The 27,373-nt window shown below is 35.9% G+C and overlaps 1 protein-coding gene across 2 annotated transcripts in view; it reads right to left on the bottom strand.

The window, feature by feature from the left end:
- CNOT4 (CCR4-NOT transcription complex subunit 4) overlaps nt 1-27,373 on the bottom strand; it is a 186,213-nt gene that overhangs the window by 52,833 nt on the left and 106,007 nt on the right. For both annotated transcript variants that reach the window (XM_036759202.1, XM_036759201.1), the window contains exons 3-7: nt 23,172-23,369; nt 20,085-20,171; nt 18,597-18,698; nt 17,910-18,035; nt 15,684-15,808 (exon numbers count right to left, since the gene is read on the bottom strand). In XM_036759202.1, the coding sequence (XP_036615097.1) occupies nt 15,684-15,808; nt 17,910-18,035; nt 18,597-18,698; nt 20,085-20,171; nt 23,172-23,369 (638 nt within the window). The remainder of the gene's footprint in view (nt 1-15,683; nt 15,809-17,909; nt 18,036-18,596; nt 18,699-20,084; nt 20,172-23,171; nt 23,370-27,373) is intronic.

Below are 27,373 nucleotides of genomic sequence, written 5' to 3'. Positions count from 1 at the left end.
TGGCTAAACAAGTTGTGGTATATGTGGCATATGATTGTAATGGACTATTATTGTGCTATAAGAAATGACAAGCAGGATGATTTCAGAAAAACCTAGACAGACTTACATGAACTGACGCATAGTGAACAGAACTAGGAGAACATTGTATACAGTGACAGCAATATTATTCGATGAAGAACTGTGAATGACTTGACTATTCTCAGCAATACAATGATCCAAGACAACCCCAAAGGACTAATGATGAAGTATTCTATCTGCCTCCAGAGAAAGAACTGATACTGACTGAATACAGACTGAAGCATGCTATTTTTCACTTTCATCCTTTTCCTTTGAGTCTTCTTGTACAAAATGACTAATATGGAAATGTTCTACATAATAACACATGTATAACCTATATCTGACTGCTTACCATCTCATGAAGGTGGGAGGGAAGGAAAGGAAGGACAGAATTTAGAACTCAAAACTTTAAATAAAAATGTTTAAAAAATTTTTTTAAAAAGAGAATAGAGAGCATAAATATATTTTGAACCTTGTTCAGTTCCATTCAGCAGCGCATGAATAAGAGTGAAGAACTGATAGCAAGGTGTGATCAGCACTAAAACAAGGGAGCAAGGGATTCAAGAGTAGAAGAGAGTATAAAGTTGAACTGGTGCACCAAAGGTTTAAAATTGGGAAGTGTCCCTGAGTGTAGCCAGAGCAGGGTGATGGCATGGGAAATGTATTGCTGCATGAAGGAATCTAATAGTGAGAATGAAGACAGGCATAAGGGGAAATTAGGCATAGGAAGCGATGAAAAAGCTAAAGATTATGATCAAATGAAGGAAATTCAGAGTTCTTGAGCCTAAAAGTAGAACTCCTGTGGGTGGTTGCAAAATTAAAGTTATGATTATCCATATGAATAGGTGAAGTAGAGTTCAGGAGACTGAAAAACTGGAAAGGTAGGATTATCAAAAGGTATGGTGAAGTCCCATAGAATGAGGGAATGAGCTGGGATGAAGACCATGAATCAAACACCAAACCTGAGAAGAAAGAAGGGAAAATATCTTTGGGGTCAGTAGGTATCTACCTGAGCCAGAATGGAGATTAGGTGATAAATTTTGAGTAAATGAACCAAAAACCTGGTGGATGATGGCATTAAACAGAGAATGAAAGTAGCAATCAGGGGAAAAGTGTACTCAGACATGCCAGTGAGCCCACACATATGAATAATAGTGCATGTAATCTGTCCTAGAAAAAGTGGCAAAATAAGGAATCATCAGGAGGAAGTCAGGTCTCAGTAAGTGCCAAAAGACAGGAGTAATAAGGACAAGGGGGTAAGATGAATGCAAGTTTGATAAAATAAAGTTTCCCACTTGAGTCTATGACTCGCTGGAAGGTGGCTAGGATAGGATAAAGAAGGAAAAAAAGGAGTTTTAAAAGTAATTTTTCTTATAGTTCAGGAATATTCCACTTATCTAACCATTCCCCATTTGACAGACATTTACTTTGTTTCCAGCTCTTTGATATCACAAAAATAGTTGCTGTTTTAGATATTTTAGTGTATATGAGGCCTTCCTTTCTGTGACTGTCCTCTTTACACCTTTTGTTGTTGTTTTCTTTAATGTTACCAGCAGAACCTAATAGAACTAACAGTGGGCCTCCAACCACACTCACTACAGGAGTTTTACTGTAGTAGATAACTGTATTGATAAAAATTATGGTAACAACTGCATTTGTGATGAATAAAATAGAATACTGTGGCCTAAAATAAACAGAAGCTTGTACTGAACTCAAAGGACAAAAAAGGAATTCTTTAGTTATGTTGGAGTGAAAGACTAAAGAAAAGGATATTAGAGGCAAATTGGCCAAAATTTAAGAAAAGGACAAGGTAAAACTAGCCCTAATTTTGATTCTCTTTGCCCCATCACAGAAAATGATCTGTGGATTGCAAGATGCAAAAAATGGTCAATGGGAAGTTGAAATCCAAAATAAATAAGACAATAGTGAGAGCTCTTAGCTGATGTCAGTGTTTTCTTACCAGATAGCTATACTACAAGGTATAAAAGTTAGCAGATATAACTGCTGAGTTTCTGTCAGTAAACTTTATAATAGAAAACAGGAAAGATTCTAAAATACTGGAAAGGGCAAATGTTATTTTGACTTTCCAACGAGAGAGAGAGAGAAAGAGAGAGAGAGAGAGAGGGAGAGGGAGAGAGAGAGAGAGAGAGAGAGAGAGGGAGACAGAGATAGAGAGAGATAGAGACAGAGACAGAAGAGGATGGAGTCTAAAAACCATTGACAAGTAAGCTTGGTTTTTATTTCTGGAAAATTTCTGGAATATGCTAAAGGAGAAATCTATCACTAAGAGCCGGCATGTCTTTATCAAGAATCATGCTAAACTAATCTCATTTCCTTTCTTGAGGAGATAGCTAGAATGGAAACCTTGTGAATAGCTTGGACATAGTTTACTTGGATTTTTCTTTTTTTAAAAGTTTTTAATTGATATACTTTTAACACATCATAAAAACTCCAGTATATTCCAAATTGAATCCCTCGCAATGCACAAACCCAAGAATTAAGTAAAACCTAAGAGTGATAGTATCTGAGGGTACCTGGAACCTTACATTTTAGTAGATTTCCATTTGTTAAGAGGTAGAATAGATGTATATTTTTGTAACTTAATACCAACACTGTCAAACATTTTTGATCTGAGTTTTGTTGCTGTTTCAAATTGGTTTCATTTATTTTTAATTTTTTTAATCAACAAGCTTCTAAAAATTAATCTCTTGCACCAATACTCCCATAAGTAAATTAAAAATAAAATCCCTGAAAAATAAAGTTTTCAATATCAGCTACAGAGTGTGGTAAACATATATGTATATGTTTATATAGATATATCTCTCTCCATATTAATCATGTGTAAAAATGTATGCCCCTTCTTGCTTTTTAAGTTGTCACCTTTCTGGCAGACGGTGAGTAGAGTGCTTTCTTCTTCATTCTTTGGGACTCCTTAATTGCTGTGTTGCTCAGAGTTCTAACAATCTTCAAAATTATTTTTCTCTATGATGTTAATTCAGTGTATAAATTGCTCTTCTTGTTCTCTTAACTTCATTCTGCATCAATGCATAGAGGTCTTTCTAGTTTCCTCTGAAACTGCCCATTTTATCATTTCATACGGCACAATAACATCCCATCACATTCATATACCATAATTTGTTCAGCACTCGCCAAAAGGAGGACACCTCCCTCCCCTAGTTTCCAATTTCTGGCTAACACAAAAAGAGCTGCTATAAATATTTTTGCATATAAAGTCTCTTCTCAGGGGGTGTGGATCTGGTGGTCACATAGTTAGGTCAAAAAGGGTATGCAGAGTTTGGTAACTTTCTGAGCATTTTTCCAAATTGATTTCCAGAATAACTGTCCATGGAATTAAGCAAGGACATCACCACCAGAGCCCTAGAATGCCTTTTTTCCCATAGATTCCATCTCCAACATTTAGCTTTCTCCTTTTTGTCACCTTGCCAAATTTGACAGGTGTGAGGAAGAACCTAAGTTACTTTAATCTGCATTTCTCCATTAGTGGTTTAGAAATTTTTTTTTCATGACTGTTGACAGCTTGGGGCTTTTTTTCCCTTTGAAAATTGCCTTCCTATCTTTTGACCACTTAAATACTTGCTCTTAGACTTAAAGACCTTTACCAAAGAAACTCGTTGCAAAGATTTTTCCTACAGTTTTGTTTCCTTTTTAATTTTTACAGATCAAATCTGTTCATCTTAACTTGTATAATCTTCTCTACCACTTCCTTAGTCATGATCTATTTGGGTCTGTGGGAAAACAGGCATATTAATGTGCTGTTGGTGGACTTGTCTTGCTTAATTCCTTGGACAGCTCTCCTGAAAAGCAATTTGAAACTATATCCAATTTGGAAGTATCTTTTTGATACTATATAAAAAGAGTGCTTTGTTCATGTTGTATCCACATCCTACATCTTCCTACTTTTTTCTGAAATCTTCATATTCAATGTTCCTTACATAACAGTACTATTTCATTACACTCACATACTACAATTAGTTTGCTATTCCCCAATCAATAAATACTAAGTTTTCTTAAAAATAATGCTACAATGACTATATCCCAAAGGTTATAATTTTGTGAAAATTCTTGAAAAATTACTAATTATATTCTAAAATGGTTAGATAAAAATCACAGTTCCATTAGCTGTTGATTAGTTTTTCTGCTTCACAATATCCCTGCCAAATGAATTGGCAAAGATGGAAATGGGGGTGGGGGTTAGCGCAAAGAATTTATCCATTTAGAATTTTAGAATTGGATTAAGATACAGTTTTTAACTCCATATCCACCAAAATGTTATCTGGTGGAACATGGTTTATTATCCAATACTCTGTTCTTAGATTACAAAAGCTTTGCCTGCAGTATAAATTTCCTTCCAATTATTATTTCTCCATTCTGCTGGTCAATTTTAAATTTTTTATGCTCTATCAGTTAATTTTGATAAAGGCATCTTTATAAAGAGAGTTGGAGATCTGGTAATAACATTCTCCTTTGTTGCTACACTTCCACCAACTCATCCTTGGCATTATTGGGATTTGGTTAATCTATGAATATTCTGTCATCATTTTGCCCAATTCAACAGAGTATCCCCTTTGTACTTGATTGGAATGGATTTGAATCCATAGATCAACTGGACAGTAAATCCACTTTTATTAGAAAAACTTATCAAGAACATTGAATCTCTCTTATATTATTAAGATCTTCCTTTCTTGCTGTGAAAATGTTCCACGTATGTCTTTGCAGATTCCCATGTAGCATTGTGAATTTTGTCATTTGTTAGTTATATTTCTCTCTTTTTAGCTCTTCTTTCTAGTCGTTAGTTAACAAACAGAAGTGCTGGTAATCTGGGGGAATTTACTTCATATCCTGTAACTGCTGATCAATAGTGTTGGTTCTCTAGGGTTTTCTGACAATTACTCACACAGAGATAATATTCTCTATTTCTGAAAAGTTTGTGCTGCATGAGGATTATTTGTTCTTTAAATGCTTGACACAATTCACTTGTAAGTTCTGGACCTGGAGTTGTTTTTTATTTCCCCACACAAATTCATATATGGTTTGTTCGATTTCTCTTTTTCAGGTCCTTAAAGCTATTTTGTTAGTTTTAGGATTTTATATTTGGGAGCAATTTATCTTTTCCCAGTTTTATTGTTCTATAACTGGGTATAATATTTCATTATATTTGTAGTCCCATAGATGTGGTACAACCGTGATGCAATCCATCCATGCCTTCTCATCTTCTACAATTCTTGTCTATGTCCTTCCAAAAATCCACAACAGGGTGTCCAAGGTCTACCCAATGTACCAGAGATCTTCCCCTAGATCTGTTGACATTACACTGATAATAATGGAGTATAGCAGCTTTGGTTATCCCTTCCTCTTTGGTGTATGACTGACCCAAATGCTTTTTGGTTCCTACATTTCTTTGATGACATCTTTAATACTTCTTCTTCTTCCCTAAAACATGCTGCAGCCTGACAACTCCATTACCCTTTGGATGACTTGAAACTTTAATTCTTCGGACACTCTGCTATTTCATGATTTACACGTATATAATCAGTGAAATAATAGTGTTTTTTAAAATGGCCTTTGTTTCATGGAGAAGCTTGGGGGTCATTAAAAGAATTGTACAATTTCTCAAATGGAATCATCCCATATTCTTCCAGTTACTATCCAACTTAAGTGGGCATAGTCGTTTATGATAATTTTCTTTATTTCCTCTCCATAAGCTACAAGATCTCCTTTTTTTCATATTCTGAGGTAGTTGGGGTTTTTTTGGAGGGTGGGGGGTGGAATTTGACTTTGATCACCATCTTTAAAAATCAGATAAAGCCTTATCAATGATATTTTTTTAAATCAAGACTATTATTCTTTTTTTAAATCAACTTTTATTAGTTTGATTTTATTTTAAAATTCTAGTCCCTAAAAAACCTTGCAGAAAAAAAAGGAAGCTGGACATTATATTTCAAGACATCATAAGTGAAACTGTCCAGATCTATAAAACCAGAGGACAAAGTAAAACTAGAAAGAATACATGGATCACTTGATAAAAGGAACCCTGAAAAGAAAAGTCCCAGGAATATCATAGCCAAAATCCTGAGCTCTCACATCAAAGAAAAATACTGCAAGCATCAAGAAAGAAGTAGTTTGTATACAAGGAAACACAGTTAGGATTATATAAGACCTGATAACTTCTACTAAAAAAACAAAGCAGACCTTAGAATACAATATTCTAAAACGCAAAAGATATAGGCTTGCAATTATATGGATCATTAATGTAATAGAGGACTTTCAAGCATTTCTGATTTAAAAAAAAAAAAAAACACCAGAGTTGAGAAGGAACTTTGAAATACAAACAAGAATCCAGAGAAACCTAGAAAGTAAAATTTATTTGGAAGGGCCTGTATGATGATGCAGTGCTAACATTCTAATAGAGGGAGAAGTAACAAATCTGCCTTCAGAGCATTAAAATCTTGAAAGGATAATGAGAGAGTTAAATAAGACAAACAGAAACTTTGAGGAAGGACTAATTCTGTTTTGAGGATCTGAAGAGGGTAAAGAAAAGGGAGGGTTAAATGGCAAAATACATTAGCATAAAAAGAAGGAAGAAGGGGTAGAACTTGCCTTTTCCCATACTGGTATGAGAAAGTATAGAAAAATGAAGTAATGAGTAGGCGGAATGAGCATCGAATGAACCTCACTTATCTGAAACTGAAAAAGGAGATTGAACACACACATAAACATTTTAAACTCATCAAAACAAGTGGGGATAGGAAGAAACTGATATTGGGAAGGGAATTAACACAAGAAAACAAACTTACTGATCCTGAATTGGGGAATGTCTAAACAAATAAATGAGTGGAATGGAATATTACTGCACTATAAGAAATGACAAAAGAAATTATTTCAGAGAATCCTAGGTAACATAAACTGATGTAGAGGGAAGTGAGTAGATTCAGGAGAACAACTTGTACAAGGATACAACATTACAAAGAAAAACAACTTTGAAAGACTTAAGAATTCTAATCAAAGCAATGACCAACCTTGTCTCCACAAGTCTCCCATCTATACTGAAACATGTCACCTACTTTCTGACAAGTGACTAACAAAAGGTGGAGGTACATATTTTTGGAAAATGGTACTATGTGTATTTGTTTTGCTTGACTACGATTATTTGATACAGGAGAATGTATTCCCCTTTCTTTCTCTCATTTTGTGGAATTCAGGAGAGGAAACTTGTGAGGGAGTAAATAACAGTCACGCACCCCCTCCCAAAAAAGGTTACCACAGTAACTTTTCAAAATGCACAAATATATAAGAAAGCACAGACATGAGGAACGGTTTTGAAATTAATGTATAGAATTTATTATTTTTTTAAAAGCAGTGTGGAGATTGCCAGTCTCATATAGAATCTTTTTGTGTATGTATGTTCTGCTGTGAATATGGAAATAATTTCAGTTTTTCATATTTAAGTTCAAAATAAAACAATATGATTAAAATTAAATGAACCTCAAAAAAAGAAACTTCTGCAACTAAGTCTCATGTGCCTGAGGCTTCCTGTTGTAATAATGTAAAGGAAAGTGTCCAAGTTGATACTCTCTATACGGTAGCAAATAATAACAACAGCAGTATTTATACAACACTTTAAGGTTTGCAAAACACTTCATCCACGGTATCTCGTGTGATACTCACAATAGTCCTATGAGGTAGGTACTATTACTACCCCAATTTTACAAATAAGTTGAGAGAAGTTAAATGACTTGCCCATGGTCACACAATTTTTCTAAGTGCATGAGGCAGGATTTGAACTCAGATCTTCCTGACTCCAAGTCCAATGTTCTATCCACTATGCCTAGCTACACCAAAATACATCTAAAAATTAAATGAGTACATAAAAAATCCAAACACCAATGCTGCTCATCATATCTTATGCTATTTCAACATCCCAACAATTGGGTTTAGTAAATGCTCTTTAAAGTAAAAGCACAATAAATCTTACAGAAAGGCAAATGATATAGCAGAACAGTGAACTAGATCACCACCTGGGTTCAATTCCTAGCATTGCCACTTACCAGCCAGGTGATCCAGTACAAGTTATCATCTGTTTCCTCACTTGTAAAAAGATAACAGTAATGATCACGTCTACTCATAAATGTTGTGAGAATCAAAGAAGAGAATGTATACGGAAGTGCTTTGAACAAGAGTAATGTGCTATATGAATGTAAGGTACTAATGTTTCTACTAGTGACCCACTGATAAGTCCTTTTCAAGTTTCTAGAGATACTATTTCTTCAGTTTTCATTTTCAACCTGGTAACAAGTTGTTATAAAAAGAAGCAGCATTTAATGATATAACAAAAGCACAGAAGCTACAAGTAAACAATATAAAAATGCTGATAGGGAAATACCTGAACAACCTTCAGTAATTTTTCTAAGCCTATTTCTTCATCTGAAAAGAGGGAAAAGTAACACTTGCATCATCTGCTCTTGAAGACTGGAGTAAGGCTCAAAAGAGATGATGTATACATAAAAGTACTGTGTAATAGAAAAGCCCTATACAAAGGGAATATCTCTTTAACCAACTAACAGATAAGGACATATTTATCTTTAAACCATTATCCATAATGTAATTTAATTTTAACTACTTATGAATACCACTGTTGGCAGAGTTTCTGCTGGTCCTCCAGATAGATCCTTCTTCTATAAGGTTTACCTTCCATCAACTCTATGGATCTGGCATGTTACCTATGTTACCCAAAGCCAGCTACCCTCATGACTTAACTATCACTCTATCTCAGTCACTCAAGCTGAAAACCTTGAATTCATCTTTGATTCATTCTTTTCTTTCATCCACCCCTTATCTATTCACAACTTTTTTTTTTCCTTTGGACACTTCATAGCTACTCCTTCATTCAATTGAGACTGTTGCTCAATTATCAGTAGTACCCAAGTTACAAACTCCTTTCCATAATTTTCAAGGTTTTTTATGATTTAGGCTAAGCAACCTTATTACCTATCACTACCTAACACAAACCTTCTAACTGATCTATGAATACACTAGCCTCATTCCTACCTGCACTCAAGATTCATCCAATCACTTGTTTCTCAGCTTGTAAGCCCTCCTTTCTTCTCTTAAAATTATCTACATCCTACTAACGATCTTCAAGATCCAGAGCAAGTTCCACCTTCTCCACAAACTGCTCCAGTCCTCACCGGATCTCCCTCACCTCTGAACTATTGCTAAATTTAGAATCTATGGAATTTGGCATTAACTTTATCTTATAATGTTGATAGACTCTTGCTATATTGTTTATTCTTACTCCCGCTTATTATCATGTTTGCCCCAGACTAAACTGTTTCGAACTTCCATAACCTTCTCAAAAATGGGAGCATAGGATCAAACATGTAGATGGACAGAAATTGGCAAGGGGGGGAAGGGAGGGAAAGAAAATTATGTGGCAGAAAAGATAAAAGGGTGAAAAACTGAAAGATGACTAAACCACCCATTCATTAATTCAACCCTGGTTTATTGAAATGTTCCCATTTGTACTATATGCTAAAAACACAATGGTTACACATAATCCCTGTCCTTATGAATTTCACACTCTCTACAGAGAAACACAACACATACACATATTCAAAACTGCAATGCAAAAGAGACTATAAAAACAAAAGTACAAATAACTAAGAAAAGTATCAAGAAGGAAAAAAGATTTCTGACACAGGAGGTTCAAGGGAAAGTTTCATGAAGAAAGTGGAATTTGATTGAGACCTATAAACAATGGGAGGGATTTCAACAGTTAGAGAATAGGGGAAAGAATATATGGAATACAATGACTAACGAGAAAAGGCAAGCAATCGAGGAATAGGTATGAGGGATCTGATTTGATAGGAGCATAAGGTATACTGGGGGTAACAAACAGTGAAGCAAACTGGCAAAAATGACAAAAGATGGGAATAGTCAATGCTGATGGGGATTGGAAAGACTAGCACAGTAATGTGTTATTGGTGCAATTGTTTAAAAAAAGAAAGAAAAAGGCTCCATACAGACCAAAATATCTAAAGCAGTATATTTTGTAGCTGGTTGGTTGTTGTTCTTCATGCTCAAAGATGACCCCCCAAAAATGACATCACTATCTCAGGGTCAAAGTACAGTGTGCCCAGCTGTGATTGAACAGACCAATATGAGCTTGGAAGGCTCTACCACAGGTCAGACACATCAGTCCATATCAGCATTTGTAGTGGAGATGTCTCCAAATTTGTGCATTTCACATTCCTTTTGATTACTGCAATTCTGCTTTGCTCAAAGAGCACAGTGCTGAGTTTGATGTGAGCACATCATTCTGGGTGGCCCTGTGCCAGTATCTCCCATGTCACAACAAGTCAATAGATTCTAAATGTTTGAGGGAACTAGGTGTTTGCCTCAGTACGTTTTGTGGTAGCAAAGAACTGGAAGCCCAATTATTGGGGAATGGCCAAAGAAACTGTAGAACATGAGCTGGATGTCCTGAAGACAGCTCAAATTCAACATGTCCAAAACTAAATATAAAAGAAATTAATGTACTGTAAGAAGCAATAAATATGATAAGGGAAGAGTAGAAAGGCTTACATGAATCAATGCAAAGTGAAGTAAGCAGAGCCAAGAAAACAACATACACAATGAGTACAACAATGTAAATGGAAAAAATAACCACCACCAAACAAATGAGAAAGAAAGTTTCATAAATACATGTTTCATAAATACATAAATAAATGTTTTCATAAATACAACAAAAGGGCCCAAAAGAAGAGGTATGAGAAGATACTCCACACACACACACACACACACACACACACACACACACACACACACACTCCTGTGTGTAGGTAAGGCGTACGTGGATATGGAATACTGCATATAAGAAAATTTCAATTTATTGATTGGTTTTTGATGAATCTGTTTTCTCTCCCTTTTCTTGTGTTAAAAAAAATGGAATTTTTTTTAAAAGATGGGGGGGGGGGGGGGGGGGGCGTGGAGACCAGATTCAAGACCAACTAATAATCTGATTCCACATAAAACCCTAACTTTGCCATGGTTCTTCCTTCCAGCGCAAAGCTGGCATGATAGTTTTCTCTTTTTATCTTATCAAAATTTAAACTTATTGGCAAGCTCACAAAGAACAATGGCAAATTATGGAAAATACTAAAGCAATCCAGAAGATGGCTGCCTAAATAAGAGACAGGCCAACCAGTTCCATATACACACTCAAGAAAAATCCTGAAGTTCCCAACAAACAAAATAATAAGAAAACCAATGATAAATGACGGTGACATATTCCACCCCAAAACTACACAGAAAGCAAACCAGGTCCCTCCAAGATCAGAGAAAACATTTGCAGCCAGCAACACTCTTTGTTGGGACAGCAAGAGTGAAGGACTCCCTCATAAAGCATTAAGGTTCTCAGAAAGCTGAACAGTAGTTAGAAAGCAACAATATGGTCAACAGCAAGCTCAGGGCTGCGTAACACTTAAGCTCCCAGGTCCCAGGCCTCCCCCAACATTCCCTTGCAAAGATACCAAGGACCCTGAAGACCAGAGCTCTAAACTTCAAAGATCCAAGCAGCCCAAGCCCCAAGAAGAAAAGGTCAGCACAAGGATTCAGAACAAGATGAAACAGGGATGACTGTCCTACACAAGACCATGGGGGTTGGGGGTATTGGGGGGGATTGAACCTGGCCTTGGCAAAGTTTCAGTTCAGAAATAAATGTCTCAGATGAGTGAATAAAATATGATCAGTATCAAAAAAAAAAAGTTGTTAATCTAACTAGATAATTATAAACAGAAATTCAAAGGAAAACATAATTTTTTGCCAGGACTACATAAATACTGAGAAAAAAAAATGAGATTTAAAAAAAAATAAAAGCTCTGAAGGAAAAAATTAGGAGACTAAGTAGCTTAGAAAAAGAAAGTGGGGCAAATTTTAACCAAGAATAGTGTCCCTAAAACACTATAAGAGACCAAAGAAAAATCAATGACTCTAGGAAACAGCAAGAAATAGCAGAACAAAATCAGGACTGGGAAATAAATGTAAGATGTCAGATATCATAAAACAACTGTCCTGGAAAACACACCAAGGAGAGATAATTTTAAAATCATTGGATTCCCTAAAAACCAAGATTTTTAAAAAATTCACAACACTACACTTTTAAAAATTATAAGTGAAACTGCCCAGATCTATTAGAATCAGAACGTGAAGATAGAATCTCCTGAAAGGAATCCTAAAAGTCTCAGAAATACCAACCAAAATCCTAAATTCCCATATCAAGGAAAAAAATACTGCAAGCACTTGGAAACAAGCAATTCAAATACCAAAAATCTATAGTCAGCATCACAGAAGACGTAGCAGTTTCTATTAAAAACCAGAGGAGATCTCAGAGTACAATATTCCAAAAAAGGCAGATGAGATAGGTTTGCAACCAAGAATAACTTACCCTGCAAAGCTAAGTATAATCTTACGGAGGAAAAATGGAATTTTAACAGACTTTAAAGCATTTCTACTGAAAAAACAAGAGCTGAGAGTCCGACTTTTGAAATATAAACACAAGAGTCCAGAGAAAGGTAAGATATAATGCTAATATTCAGATGATTTTAAAGGGCAATGAGGTAATAAGAAAAACAGAAATCCTGGGGTGACATGGTTTTTTTCTGGGGATTTGAAGAGGGAAAAAGAAAGGAGCATAGCAGAAGAAATATAATATTAGAGGAGAGGGGAAGGAGGTAGAACTTGCTAATTTTTATAATTAAAGAGAACAGGACAAATATGAAGTGGCAGAGGGAACAGACATCAAATAGATCTCACTTATCTGAAATGGATAAAGAAAAGTTGAATGAATGAACACGCATACCCAAACACACACACATTGAATTAGGTACAGAAATATATCAAATTCAATATGGAAACACGTGTGAGACAAGTGGCTGGGAGTTAAGAGGGAGGAAAATACTGGGAGAGAACAGCCACAAATAAAAATTTACTAATCCTGAATGAGGTATGAGAGATGGTGGATGGAGGATGGGAGATGGGAGGAAGGACATGGGCAGAGATGAGGAAGAACCAGACTGTAATGAAGTTCCTATCAAATGAAGAATGACTCAACAAATTGCGTAAATGAATGGGATATTATTGTGTCAAAAAAAACGATGAGAGATGATGTCGGCAAAGCCTGGGTAGTACGGACTGATGCAGAATGAAGCGAGCAAAAAGAATTTACAAAAGACAACAACACTGTGAGAAAAATACCTTCAAAAGACTTAAGAAATCTGCTCAACGCAATAACTAAGCATGTCTCTAGAGATCTGTGGTGACGCAGGTTGCCCTCTTCCTGACAGAAAGGTGGCCAGCACTAGGTGCAGAAAAGGCCATGTATTTTTGCATTCAGCCTCCGTGTGGAATCATTTGGCTTGATTATGCTAACTCATTACAAGGGTTTTTTCCCCTCTTTTATTCACCCAACTTTTAATTGGAGGAAGGGATTTTGGAAAAAGGGTGGTTAGTAATAGTGATGCCCTCCCCCAAAGAGTCATTATAAACATTTTTTACAATGCACAGAAGAGAACAGAAGGAAGTTCAGAAGGAAGCACAGACAAGCAGGACAGTTTTGAAAGTAACGTGTGGAATTTATTATATACTTTTTTTTAAAGCAAGCTGTATGAAATGGAGATTCACGGTTTAACATACAGTCCTCTTTTCATGTTCTGCTGTCTATACTGATATGCTCTTTTGGGGGTGTTTAAATTCAGAATAAAAAAATAAAATTATTTTTTAAAAAATCTAATGGTAGATTGTCACAGTGGGGGCTCCCACACAGATGATATCCCTGAATCCTAACTTAGATAATTCATAGCAGGAACAATCAGCAGCAGCTGGATCACAGGATCAGGGCAGCACTGAAGAGAGGCACATCATGAAGCTGCGGTGATATTTCCCTGTCCTGATATGATCACAGGTTGGGCCAGAAGTAGATGTCATTTAGAAGCAGCATCAAGGAAGAAAGTGCTACAGAAGAAAATCCATTTTGTCAGTCTTACTGACAATTGTGACAGCATTCACTCACCTGATTCCTGGTTTTTTAATTACTCAAAAGTATTTTTAAGCTTATCACTAGTCAATAGTTAAGTACCAATCTACAAAGCCATATTTTCAATATGTAAGAAATATGTACACAAATTCTAAGCTAGAAATACATAATTTGAATTAAAATGGAATTACAAAGTTATGCAAAAATCTGGGGGAAAAAACCTTTTATAGTAATTTCATTATTGTCCTAAGTACTTCAGATGGCAATATTCATAAAAGAGTAATAATACATGTTTAATATTTTTTAAAATAGGGTAAGGAAGGAGAAGAGGAAGGTGAAAAGGAGGAGAAGGACAAAGGGAGAAAAATATATCCATCCAGCTTATTATTCTTGGACTTATTTTTATTTATGTTTGATGTAAATATAAATTTCTCATAATTACAATATAGTATGTATGCTCTGCCCTGAGATCTATAATACATAGCAACACAAGGTTGATACTATTGCATTAACCTTTAATATCCAAAGATAATAACTTAACAATGACTTTATAATCTAACTTTAAAATACAAGAAAAGTATTCTGATAATCCATATGTTGGTCAGAGATATATATCTGAACAAAGGCTTTTACGTACTAATGTATACACTTGGCAATAAAACTATGTTTTAGAGTTGGACACTGAAATGTCAACAATTTTAACTCTGGTAACGTATAAAAAAACTCAATTATCCTTGAATTACAAGAAATTTAGCTTGAAGGCTAACAGAATTTTGAAGTGATATACCTGCTGAAATAGAATACAGACCTGACTACTGAAACTTAAAGTACTTCAGGCTACAGTACAACCCAAAGAAAGGCCTAACAGATTAATACTATTTTATGATGGTCTAAAGCCATACACAGTGGTATACACCAAAATAAAATGAATGTCATCCAATTCATGGCAAATTCTACTGGCTTGTATGAACACTGAAGTTATGCAAATCCACCTAGAACCCTGTGATAAAAACAAAATTTTCCCTAAGACAAATGAGATTCTGAAATACAAGATCTCCTTATCCATGGAGAATAAGTTCTACTGATTCCCAAGAATAAATCCTTGAAATTTTTATACATACATATAGATATGTGTGTCTGTATACATACACACACACATATGGCAAGTAGACAACTGTGATCTATATATCGAAAATATCTATGGATACAGAAATATATCTACCACAGTTTTCCACTTGCTCTCCTAAAGCTCAATCTTTTCCATAGAATTTTCAGTTCTTGGGATTGGATAAAAGATAAAGCCTCAATTAGGTGCTAATCATGTTCTATACCCCTGCCAATCTTCCTTTTAATAGAGAAGGTGATAACTGCACACCAGCCAGTAAGAGGGAGGGGCTGTAGTGGCAGGACGTAGCAAGACCATCACATATTTGAAACAGCCAATCCTAAATCAGCAAATCAGGAAGGTTTCTTGAATAGTTAAGGAATTCTGCATGGAAAGGACAAATGTTAGGCCTGTCACAAAGTGCTGTGGCTTAAAAAGCATAGAATAAAAATCAGGTACTTAGGCATATACCTCTGCAGTGGTGTCACTTTGTTCTTATTCTTGTCAACGGAACCCGTAGATAGTTGAAGAAAATTGGGGTTTAATTTATATAATTCTTGAAGTAGCTTCTGTTCATACTCTTGGTGTTTACCCGCCTGGTGGAAAAAGAAAATAAAACTGCAATGGCATTCATATATTAGCTGCTATGAAATACTCCATTTCACCCTTGGAAGCTTAAAGACACCAATGGCACAAAACGAAAAGGAGTTTTCCAACCAAAGACAAAATGACAAACTTTCTGAATTAAAACAATCTCTCTATTAAATGTACATGGCATATTGCAAAAAGGCACAACAACAGAAATATTAATTTATTTGGAAAGCATTCAGTACGTAAAAAATAACTTTTTAAGACTTGGGAAACCAAATCTAAGCACTGTTTAATCAAACTTCTTTAAGGTAAAAACAAAAGGTATTCTCCAAGTCTAATTATTTAACATTTTTTCAGATATTTAAAGAACATTATTTAGCATCAAGTTAACGTAAAATGAAGTAAAATTTCATCGAATAGCCCTTTATCCTCTCATCTGCCCTGTCTCAGTCACCAAGTCACAAATAAAAATCATTTTAAATTCAACTCCAGATAGCATGATTAAATTCTCTAAGAAAGTACAAAACTTGGGAGTAGCAGAGGGAGGTGTAGAGCACAAGGAGAAGAAAAAATAAACAGAGCATTTAACTCAGACAATTAGAGACAAATAGTAAAAGTTTATAGTACTCGTTTTACTATTTGTATACACAGCCTGTCTGGATATATAAGTGATTTTTAAGTATTTTGCACAAAGTTGATTACTGCTTACTTTTGTTCAGCCTGATAATGGCACACTCTAATAAATAAGTAAATGAGGAAAAACTAAAGAAAAGTAATGCCATTTACTTGAGTACAATTACATATTTCTTTTGCAATTTCATTCTCTGTTCTGAGGTCCCACATATATACTTTTCATTCACATTTTCTTAACTACTCTATTTAGAATAAAATATTGAATTTCCTATCATGAGATAAAGAATTCTTCCAATCTTTGTTATGATAGTTATATAATAAGTTACTATTTTATATTAAGAAAATATTTTAACAAGAAAAGCACTTCTGGACTTAAGTTTACACTACTTCCAAACAGGTTAAGAAGGCTCTGATGAACTAAGACTGACTCTAAGGCCTTCACTGTTTCTAATGGTACAAACTCTAAAAAATTTAAAAGCTTTGAAAGTTTTCCATTCACAAAGAAAAATATTTCATATACTTCCTTTAAATGGTTATTGAAAATTCGTCATGAAAAGACCTCAACAGGGGCAACCCAGATAACACATGTTAAATCTCATTATCACAGGGCAGTGGCCAAAATATGTTGTTTTCAAAAAAATTTCAAATAAGCAAATTAGCTGAAGTCACTTGGTATACTTATATTATGATGTAAAATATAGATGAGAGTGGGTCTTCTTTGATGCCATCCAAGACAACTTTGCCCAGGACTCATTTTAATATTGCTTCTAGAACCCAAAGACAATATAAGGAGGTTATACTGTATTTTTTTTTATAAAGGGATTTAAACTACAGCAATTCAAAAGTCAAAGAAGGTAAACTTTTTCCAATGAAAATTAGCAATGCAATCTTCATTCTAATTAGACTTGCTCTAGGTTGATGTGAAGAATGAAAGGTAGCAATGAATGCCCCCCACCTTCTAAAAGAGAAGTATTCCTGCAAAAGTCCACAGCCACAAATCTGAAGTCCTCATCTACAATAGGGAAGTACAGCATTATATTTTGGTATAATCCTCATGTAATATGATGTCTTTTCAACATTTGCACTTCTAAAGAATATTTATACTATAAATTGAAAGGAGACAGGAGAGGAGGAAAAGTGAAAGAACATAGGACATTAAGCATTCAGTTCACTTTTTCATAGGCTACTGATGCAATGAACACTTGGAGAGAGAGCATAACTCTCTAAAACATCATCATTCCCCTATCTTGATGGATATATTTTCTAGGACACCATGTAAAAAATGCAGATAAGAAAAAAAACCAGCTAATGGGCATAACATCCTATTTAGATCACATTCTGCTGATAACATTACTTTCAACACAATATCTTTTTTTAAAAAAGCTCTCCAGTTTTGAAGGAAATCATTTAACAAAAAATAAAAACTAAGTGTTGCTCTCTCTGCAAAGCTGGCAATTCATACTGCTTTACTACCTGCATTTCCTCTTTTGTGAAGCTAGCTGCTTCATCCCCCAATTCATGTAGATACATGCAGTCAGGTTTTGGACACTGCATATTCTTTAGGAAGTAACTGCAGTATTTTGTTGTACCTAGAGAAGCCTGCCGGAAAAAAAGAAGAAAAAGATTTGAAAAAAACAAAAATACTATTTGCCTTCAAGAAGGATAATAATACAAGTTAAGAAACATATGCCAATGTATGATATTTTCAGAAAGAAATCTGGTTTGAGAGAGAAGTGATGAATTCTGAGTGCAAAATGAAGTATAATTTTCTGTTTCTTTATTTTTCTTTTTTTTTAAATATGGCTAGTATAGATATTTGTTTTGCATGTTTTCACATACATAATGGATATATTGCTTGCCTTTTCAGTGGGGGAAAGGGTAGGAGGGAGGGAGAGAATGTGAAATTCAAAATTTAAAAAGAAAAGAATGTTAAAAATAAATAATTTTAGGGATGGCGGGGTGAAGATCTGGTTTACGTTAATTCTAAAAAAAAGCTTCCTGTGGAAATTAGCAATTGCCTAAGTAGATTAACCTTGTCAGACACCAACATTAATGAATTACAACAGAAGTATTGCCTTGAAACTTGATATATAAAATCTGTGCAGTAAAAAAAACTATATTTTGGCCAAAAAAAGGGTCATCAAAAGGAAATTATATTACCTTGAGTGTTCTGCCATCTACTACTACGTTGTTGACACACTGTATGGCTCTGAGAGCATCTTCTGACCGAATGTAGGTGACATAAGCACTGGCGCTTGGACCCTAAAGTGAAAACATCCCATCCCACTGTCATAAATACTAAATCAAGGCAGTAACAAAAAGTTTCTATTAAAATAATGATAAAGAATTTAGAAGAATGTTATTTCAACAACTTTCAATAACGATGTGATTTTCAGCCAAAAGAAAGCAAAGAGCCCATTTGAAAGCAATCCTGTAAGTTAGTAGGGTCAGAAACTTTAAACTCTTAGCTTTCTAGTTCAACCCCTTAATTTTACAGATGAGTAACTCAAAGCCTAGAAAAATTAAATGACCTGCCTAATGCCACACCGGAAGCAAAGTTAGGATCTGAACCCAGAGCTTTCAATTCCAAATCAAGTACTGTTTTCTCTCCCACACATTATCTCTTCTGCTTAATGTAATATGCCTACCTTTAACTAGACTATGATCTATATAGGAATCTGAGATAATAGCATTTGATCTGGAAAAAATAAATTAAGGTCACAGGTCTTGGTTTTTTAAGTTTTAAAATTTTCAAATATAGTCAAAACTCCTTTTATGACACAGCAAATTTTACGTAGCTTTGACTATAATTTCCAACCCTCCCCCCTCCATATTATCACATAAAATAAAAACAGATAAGGCATGGTTAGTTGGTCTTACTTTAAAGTTGAAAATTAAGGTTGTCTGCCCTAATACCAATACCATTAAAATGACTTTATCAAAATTCCAATATTTGAAGACTGTGCCACTTGGAAGAAGTATTCTAAGCTAATTTCAATAAAAAGATAACTCCTATCTCGTAAATCTTTTTCTCATCATTTTGGCTGTTAGTCAATAGAACAGGAAATCCTTGGATGTGGGTCCCATTAAGGTACAAATAATTTCCTCTGGGACACCAATAGAGGGTGCTATTCAACTAACATCTCTTAACCACAAGATCCATTCATTCCCAAACTAATAATTCAAAAGAGAAATAAATTTTAATAATGAACTACTTCCTTTTAAAAATAGAATGACTAATAGCCTATGTTATGACAAAGAAAAGAAGGAAATAAAAGGAAGGAAAGAAAGAAGGAAAGAAAGAAGGAAGGAAAGAAGGAAGGAAAGAAAGAAGGAAGGAAGGAAGGAAGGAAGGAAGGAAGGAAGGAAGGAAGGAAGGAAGGAAGGAAGGAAGGAAGGAAGGAAGGAAGGAAGGAAGGAAGGAAGGAAGGAAGGAGAAAGAAAGAAAGAAAGAAAGAAAGAAAGAAAGAAAGAAAGAAAGAAAGAAAGAAAGAAAGAAAGAAAGAAAGAAAGAAAGAAAGAAGGAAGGAAGGAAGGAAGGAAGGAAGGAAGGAAGGAAGGAAGGAAGGAAGGAAGGAAGGAAGGAAGGAAGGAAGGAAGGAAGGAAGGAAGGGGGAAAAAAATATAAAGATCCCTATAGTTAGTTACCTGTGAGCCTGCATATGATGTGCTATTATTGATGACAACTTTATGTATTTTACCAAACTTCCCAAAATATTCTGGTCGCTTTAAAACCTACAAGAGAGATATAAACAGTGGCTGTTTTTCAGAAATTCATCCTTACAAAAAAGGAAATAAAAATAGAAAATGTGAATTTTCTCCACTCTTAAAAGTAAACGTTAACATGTACTACGAAGTTTAAATCAAACACTGTCGAACCCAAATTACAAGTGTATCAATTATCCAAAGTGACTATTATAAAAATCATGTGGAAAAATTGCTGTTGCCAAGGGAGGATGGCCTTAAAAAAAGGAGATTATTTAAGTACTTGCTATCTAATAAGTACAAACATAAATCTCAGGACAAAAGGCATCCAGCAAATTAAACTGATAAGTTAAAGGTAATGTGTTCAACTTATAATAAGTCTGCTTTTGTACCAACAAGACAATGTAGTATACTGAAGGTAGTATCATAAGACCTAATTATACTTTATTTCATTGCTTGGGCAGCTCTTTAACAGCCACTTTGCTGTAATACCCCCACACACACACACTATACCCAATTAAACAGTCTTTGCTTAATGATCTCCAGCAAGGAAAAATGAGCTATCTCCAGAGAAATCATTCTATAGTTCTGTTAGGAATTTTTTCCTTATAGCAAAGCCTAAATCTGTCTGTGGCAAGACCAACAAAACATTAACTTCTACAATGCCTTCATAACACATAATTTTTGTAGTTATGTGCCCCCCTTCTTATTACGTATACAAGAGTGTGGTTTTGCTTCTTAGAATTTAGCAAATTCAAGTGTTATCAAACATTCTAAGGACTACAAATAAAATAATACTGTTTGACATAGCATATATAAATACATATACAAATGTGCAAATAGCTATACAAATAATCAAGTTATATTAATATGTTATATATCTAATAATATATGAATAAGAATCCCTTGCTAGGATCTTTGTATATTGGGAATTTGTTACCCCTAACCTATGGAACCCGAGTTAACATTTCACATGGAAAATCACAAAGGGAATGGGGCAGCTAGGTGGCACAGGCCCTGGAATCAGGAGGACCTGAGTTCAAATGCGGCCTCAGACACTTAACACTTACTAGCTGTGTGATCCTGAGCAAGTCACTTAACCCCAATTGCTTTGCAAAAAAAAAAAAAAATTACAAAGGAAAAACACACACACACACACACACACACACACACACACCCCATCCCCCCCATAAGGTGTCTGATTCTTCCCTCTCCTCATTCGTTAAAAAAACTGTATCCCACTGGTATTAATTGTCCCATGCATTTTTTGTTTTCACACCTGAAACCAGTTGGAAAGATCTCCTCTCAGAAGTAGTTTGTCCATCTAGGCCCAAGGGGTCTCAGAGCCTCTGGTATCTCAGATAAAAACTTGCATTTGCCTCTTGTTAGCTAACCTAGGGGAATATTTCACTTTCATTTTCTCATTCTCCCTCAACTAATTACTGCACTCAAAGATCCCAAAGCACAATCTAGGATCAGAAGAGGCAGATCACCCCTTGCTCAACCAAACACCATCCTGGAATTGCAGAAAAGAGGTAGAGCATCTCTATATACTTCTCCAAATACAAAAAAAAAGAGAGGAGAGCTCTCCTTGGAGCTGACATACCACCACCTCAAGTCAGACATGGATTTAAAGAACTGCAGCCATCTATTCCCATTTCTGCACTTCCTGAGGCCTCAGCTGGACATGGAAAATATCCTTAAATAAATCATTTTCTGAGATACCTATATCACATACAAACGGATTTTCTACTCTTCTCTCTAGGATGGATGCAGATTCACCACACTGATACCCCACTCGTGTGCAGAACCATTTGTTGGACTGGAGAAACTGATCAAGTACACTCACTTTTAGTTTCCTCAAACTGAAGAAAAGTCTCATTCCAAATGCTGCGGTGAGAGGCCCTAATTTACAGTCTCTCTGCAAGTCACAAGAAAGAGTCTTAGTTCTAGAAAACAGATCTAATCTCACTGCCATTAGGACGGCTATCATTATCCCTTCAGTCTTCTCTACAAGCTAGACATGAGTCCCTTTAGCCAGTCCTCTCACTCTCTCTGGGAAGGGTCTGAATCCCTCGGCCACACTGGTGGCTTTCCTCTGGACGCTCTTCAGCTTAGAGATGTCCTTCCTAAAACGTCACGCCCAAATCAGCATGGTTGTTTGACTAGGACCAAGTGCAGAAGGGTAACTTTGACTTCCATGGTTCTCCAATTTCAAGGCGCTGCAGAATTTTTAAAAAAATGACAGCAGCTAACATGTATTTCCTATTTACTACGTGCCAGGCACCGTGCTAAGCTGTTTACACTTATCATCTCACTTGATCCTTACAACAACCCTGGGAGGTAGGGACTATTATTATCCCCATTGTACAGATGAGGAAACTGAGGAAGAGATTAAATGACTTGCCCAGTGCCACACTGCTAGCAAATGTCTGAGACCAGATTTGAACTCAGGTCTTCCTCAAGGCCCACTGCGCCATCTGTGACGGTAAAAGAACTGAGCAAACTATGCCAGGGGGACAGGGGTAAGGCGATAAAGGTTCTTTCTCAGGGCTTTATCCTTAATAGTAAAATAAGAAAGGAAGCAACAACAGGGACCATTCTATAGGGAGTCTTACTTCTTTATCTATTTTTTTTATCTTCCCTACTATGAACAGGTAGAGTATAGAATAAAAATGAATGGTGATCCCAGATACATTAATACTGAAGAGCTACAATTTATAAGTAGGTTCATATAACTGAAGTGCTGCTGCTAATTAGAATATTCACTCTGGTGAAAGGAAAATAAGGAGGCAGAGCACAGAAGCAGGGGTGGAAAGTGGTACTGTTACACCTTCCTTAAAAAGGTGGTGATGGAGAAGGCTGGATTCTTTGTGATTTAATCAGATTTTCTATCAATCAAGATATTTACCTGTTTACTAAATAAATATCTAAACAACTATGGGCATTCCAAGGGTTATGTAGGGTTGAGTGTGAATTCCATGATTAAGAAATGAATCTTTAGGGAGGAAAGGTCTATAAATTGCTTACCTCTGGGTCTGCTAAACGCTGGGAGAGTCCTACCACAAAAACGAGGTTCTTTTGTACAACACGTACACTGGCCAAGTGTTTGCGATTTTCTGATATCTTCTGTTTCCTTTCATTCTGCTTCTGTTTTTTCTCATTCTTTATCCTTTGCAGTTCTTCCTGGGAGAGTGGTTTATACACTGCTGGGTCCTCTGGATATGGCTTTAATCATGATACAAACATGGTAGTTAACACAAATGCAACTTGGAACAGGGTAAAGTTAAGGAGCCAATTTGTTTACTTAATTTTTAAAAAACTATTTCTGGAGCAGAATGGACAGAGCACTTTTAGCTTACCTATCAGAAAAAGCCACCTCTGTTATTCTCTGACAATTTACTTTGATCAATACTTAAAGCAAAAAAAGGTTTAAAAGAAATAGCAACCAGATCTCTTTAATCTGCAAAACTGCATTGTCACAGCTTTTAAGGACATTAATAACAGAATCATAGCAACCCTGTCTAAATACTTTAACAGATTTATATGCTATATATTCCATCACCAACATGATCAAAAAGAAGGGGCTAACTTTTCAACTCATACTTCTAATGGGAGGTAGGGCTAGCAACAGCCAGCAAGTTTGCCAGCTTGCCATTAATTTCTTGACCTTGGGCAAGTCACTTAAACTTGTCTAGACTCTGGTTTCTTCAACTTTAAAAGGAGTCTGGACCAGACAATACCTTAAATTCCTTTCAGCTCTAATGGCGAAGTAGGAGATGAATGAACGCATTTCTTAAGTCCCACTACACGTCAGGCATTCAGCTACATACTAATGATACAAATACAAAAATGAGAGAACCTCTACTAAGGGGATACATGGTCAAAGTAAATAGAGGGTATACACAAAATAAAATAGAGAGTGATAGGCGTAGGGGAAGGGGACAGAAGTAAACTCTGAGAGAAGTCCCAAAAAGAAGAAAGGAGATGGGAGAGCATTCCAGGCATGGTGAAACATGCCATGGAAAGGCATAGAGATGGGACATGGAATGTCACAGACCAGAAATAGCAAGTAGGCCAGTTTGGCAACAAAGTCAACAAACATTTATCAATCCCCTACTATGTGCAGACCCTGGGCTAAGTACAGATTGAGGGTAGGGGGAAGGGGGGAAAGAGGTACTAAAGGTGAAGGGAGCATATGTGAGATGTTAGGAAGGCAAAACTGACAGGACTAAGAAACAGAGTGAATAGCGGGGATGAGAAAAAGTGTTAAGTTAAGGATGACACTTGAGTTGCAAGCCCAAGTAGATGGGAAGGTGGTGGTGTCCTATATAGTAAGAGGGAAGTTTGGAAGGGGGGAAAGGTAGGGAGGAAGAGATAATGAGTTCAGTATGGGATTTGATAAGTTTAAAATGTCTGCTGGACAGAAAGCTAGAGATATAATACTGGAGGTCAGCAGAGACACTAGAGCTGAATAGGTATATATGAGAATCATCAGCATAGAGATAATAATTAAATCCATGGCTGCTAAAGAGATCACCAAGTGAAATAATATATAGGGAGGAAAGAAGAGGGTCCAAGACAGAATCCTATGGGACACCTATGCTTAGTGGGTGTGACCTAAATGAAGACCCAGCCAAGGACAGGTTTGGTCAACTAGGTAGGAAGAGAACCAGGAGAGAATAGCCATATGAAAACCTAGAGAGAAGAGAGTATCAAGAAGAGGATGAGTGACAGTGTCAAAAGCTGCAGAGAGGACAAGAAGGATGAATTTTAGGTCAGAAGCCTGACTGTAGAAAACAGACTTCATGTGGGAGAGGAGTCATGTAAAATCAATCAGTAATGACAAGTTCAAGCCAGACTGTAAAGAGCTTTAAATGCCAAACAAAAGTGGTAGTATTCTATCCTATGGGCATAGAGAGTCACTGAAGCCTCTTGAAAAAGCCAAGTGTCATGGTCAGATCCATGTTTTAGCAATATCAATTTGACAGCTGTGTGGAGGACAGATTAGAGAAAGTAAAGACTGGATAAAAGAAGACCTCTTAGGAAGATCCTGCAATAGTCCAGGGGAGGTAAGATAGGGTGAGCCTAGATAAGGTGATTGGAGGGTAATAGAGACAAGGTGATGCGTGCAATCAGTGTTGACGTGATTTAGGAAATCATTATAAATTAATTGACAATGAAGAGTCAAGCATAACTCCAAGATTAAGGACCTAAGTGACTAGATAAACAGTAGGACTTGAAAAAGAAATAGGGAAGTTAGAAGGGGAGATAAGCAAAAAGTAATGAGTTCTGTACTGGCCATGATGAGTTTGAAATGCTTATGGAATATCCAGGGAGAGATGTTTAAGAGAAAACTACACATGCAGATCCAGGATTCAAGAGAGATAAGGGACAGTGACTATGTAGATTTGGTAGTCATATGCATAGAAGGAATAACTGAATCCTCGGGAGCTGAGGAGATTCCCAAGAAAAAGTGTAAAGAAACAAAATGAGAAGGACCAGAACCAAGTACTTGCATATGCCCATGAAAACAGGGGACCAGATATAGATGATGGCAATATAATGGAGACCAAAAATTAGTAGTCAGGTCTGAAAAGAGCCACAACAAAGCAGATCACAAAAACTCAGGGAGGAAAGAACATCCAGAAGGTGACAAACACTGCAGAAAGGTAAAAGATGATGATGACTGAGAAAAAGTCATTGGACAAAATAAAGAGAACACTGGTGACCTTGGAGAGAGAAGTTTCAGTTGAGAGCTAGAGACAGAAACCAGAATATACGAGGTTGAAAAGTGTACATGGGCAGTGAGAAAGAGTAAGCAAGCAATATTAAACAGCTTTTTCTATTTGGGAATGTAAGGCAGGTTAGATAAGGCAATGGTTTGAGGAGGTGGTAAGATCAAATAAAAGTAAAGAAAAAATTTTTGGAAGAACATTACTGCAGCAAGATCTCAAACTGCACATAAAGGGATACAGTGGCAAAAGGAACAGTAATTAGGTGAAAATGGGGGAAACCCCTTAGAAGATATGAAGAAAGACTCAGCAGGAAATTTTAACATGAGAAAGAACAGGCTACATTTATTTGGGGGATGGAGACTATAACTTTGCTTTGATAAAAGATACCATCTAAGCATCCCATCATGGTCATTGTTACAAGTGTTTTCCAACTATTAACCAATTTTTTTGTCCAATGAAACAAGAGTGTTTTGACAAATGTTGTAGGTAATATCAAAGGAGACATTATACTTTTCTTCTTCCTCCTCTTCTGCAGGATATACTAAGCCTGCCTTTCCCTTACCCTTTCCTATATCATTTTTTTCCATTTTCACCTACTTCTTTGCTCTTTTGTAGATTTACTTTCACTTTCATTCACAGCCAACTCAACTGTATCAAGAACAAACTGGAATGGGCTGCTTCAGAAAACTCAGCAAATTTCTTGATCCAAGAAAAGTTATTTTTAAAAGCATAAATTCTTCTCATTTTCTAAAATTGGTCTAGGTTTTCTAGTCCAGTGGTCCTCCTTAGTATGCTCCTGGAAAGGGCCAAAAGTAGCCCCTAGAGTGGGAGGCATGTAAATTAGGTTGCTTAGGTAACTGGCCTCACCTCTGCAAAATTCTCCAGGGTCATACCCAGCAGTTGGGCTGCTCATAATATTTGCCATTTTTTTGTTGGTTTTGAAAAGCATTACTATTTTGAAACAAAATTTCTTTATTTGAAAACTTTGTTACAACTTAGTCCAGAGTGTCTTATAAACAAAACAAATGCAACCAAAGCAACCAATACATTTGCATTAAGGAACCAGTGTTAGTATTCTTCACACCACATGGTTAACAATTATGTATGTTCTCATTAAATTGTACCCCACTTTAAGTAAATAATAATTCTAAATTCAAAACTAAGTCATTGTTGTAACCTATAATACAAAAAATTTTAAAATCAGTAGCCAGAAGGATTCTGAGATTTAAAGATACTACCAAAAGGCAGAAGTTAACAAAGTCCTAGGAGTTAGGAATGTAGCCAAGGGATTCAAATGCATGAGAGAAGTTCTTACTGTGTAAGGGGCATTAAATAAAAAAGGGGAAGAAGGTCCTAGAGTTAGTAAAGTACTAACTAGCAAAGATTTAAAGTGTCAGAAAGGAAAAAAACTAATTACTAAAAGGAAACTACAATTTCCAGCTTCTGATGTACTATAAAAGTCAATGCATAGCATAAAACTGTCTACCATCTGAA

The sequence above is a fragment of the Trichosurus vulpecula genome, chromosome 5 (genome assembly GCF_011100635.1).
Source record: "Trichosurus vulpecula isolate mTriVul1 chromosome 5, mTriVul1.pri, whole genome shotgun sequence".
NCBI lineage: Eukaryota > Metazoa > Chordata > Mammalia > Diprotodontia > Phalangeridae > Trichosurus > Trichosurus vulpecula.
This window is presented reverse-complemented; position numbering and strand designations above follow the sequence as displayed.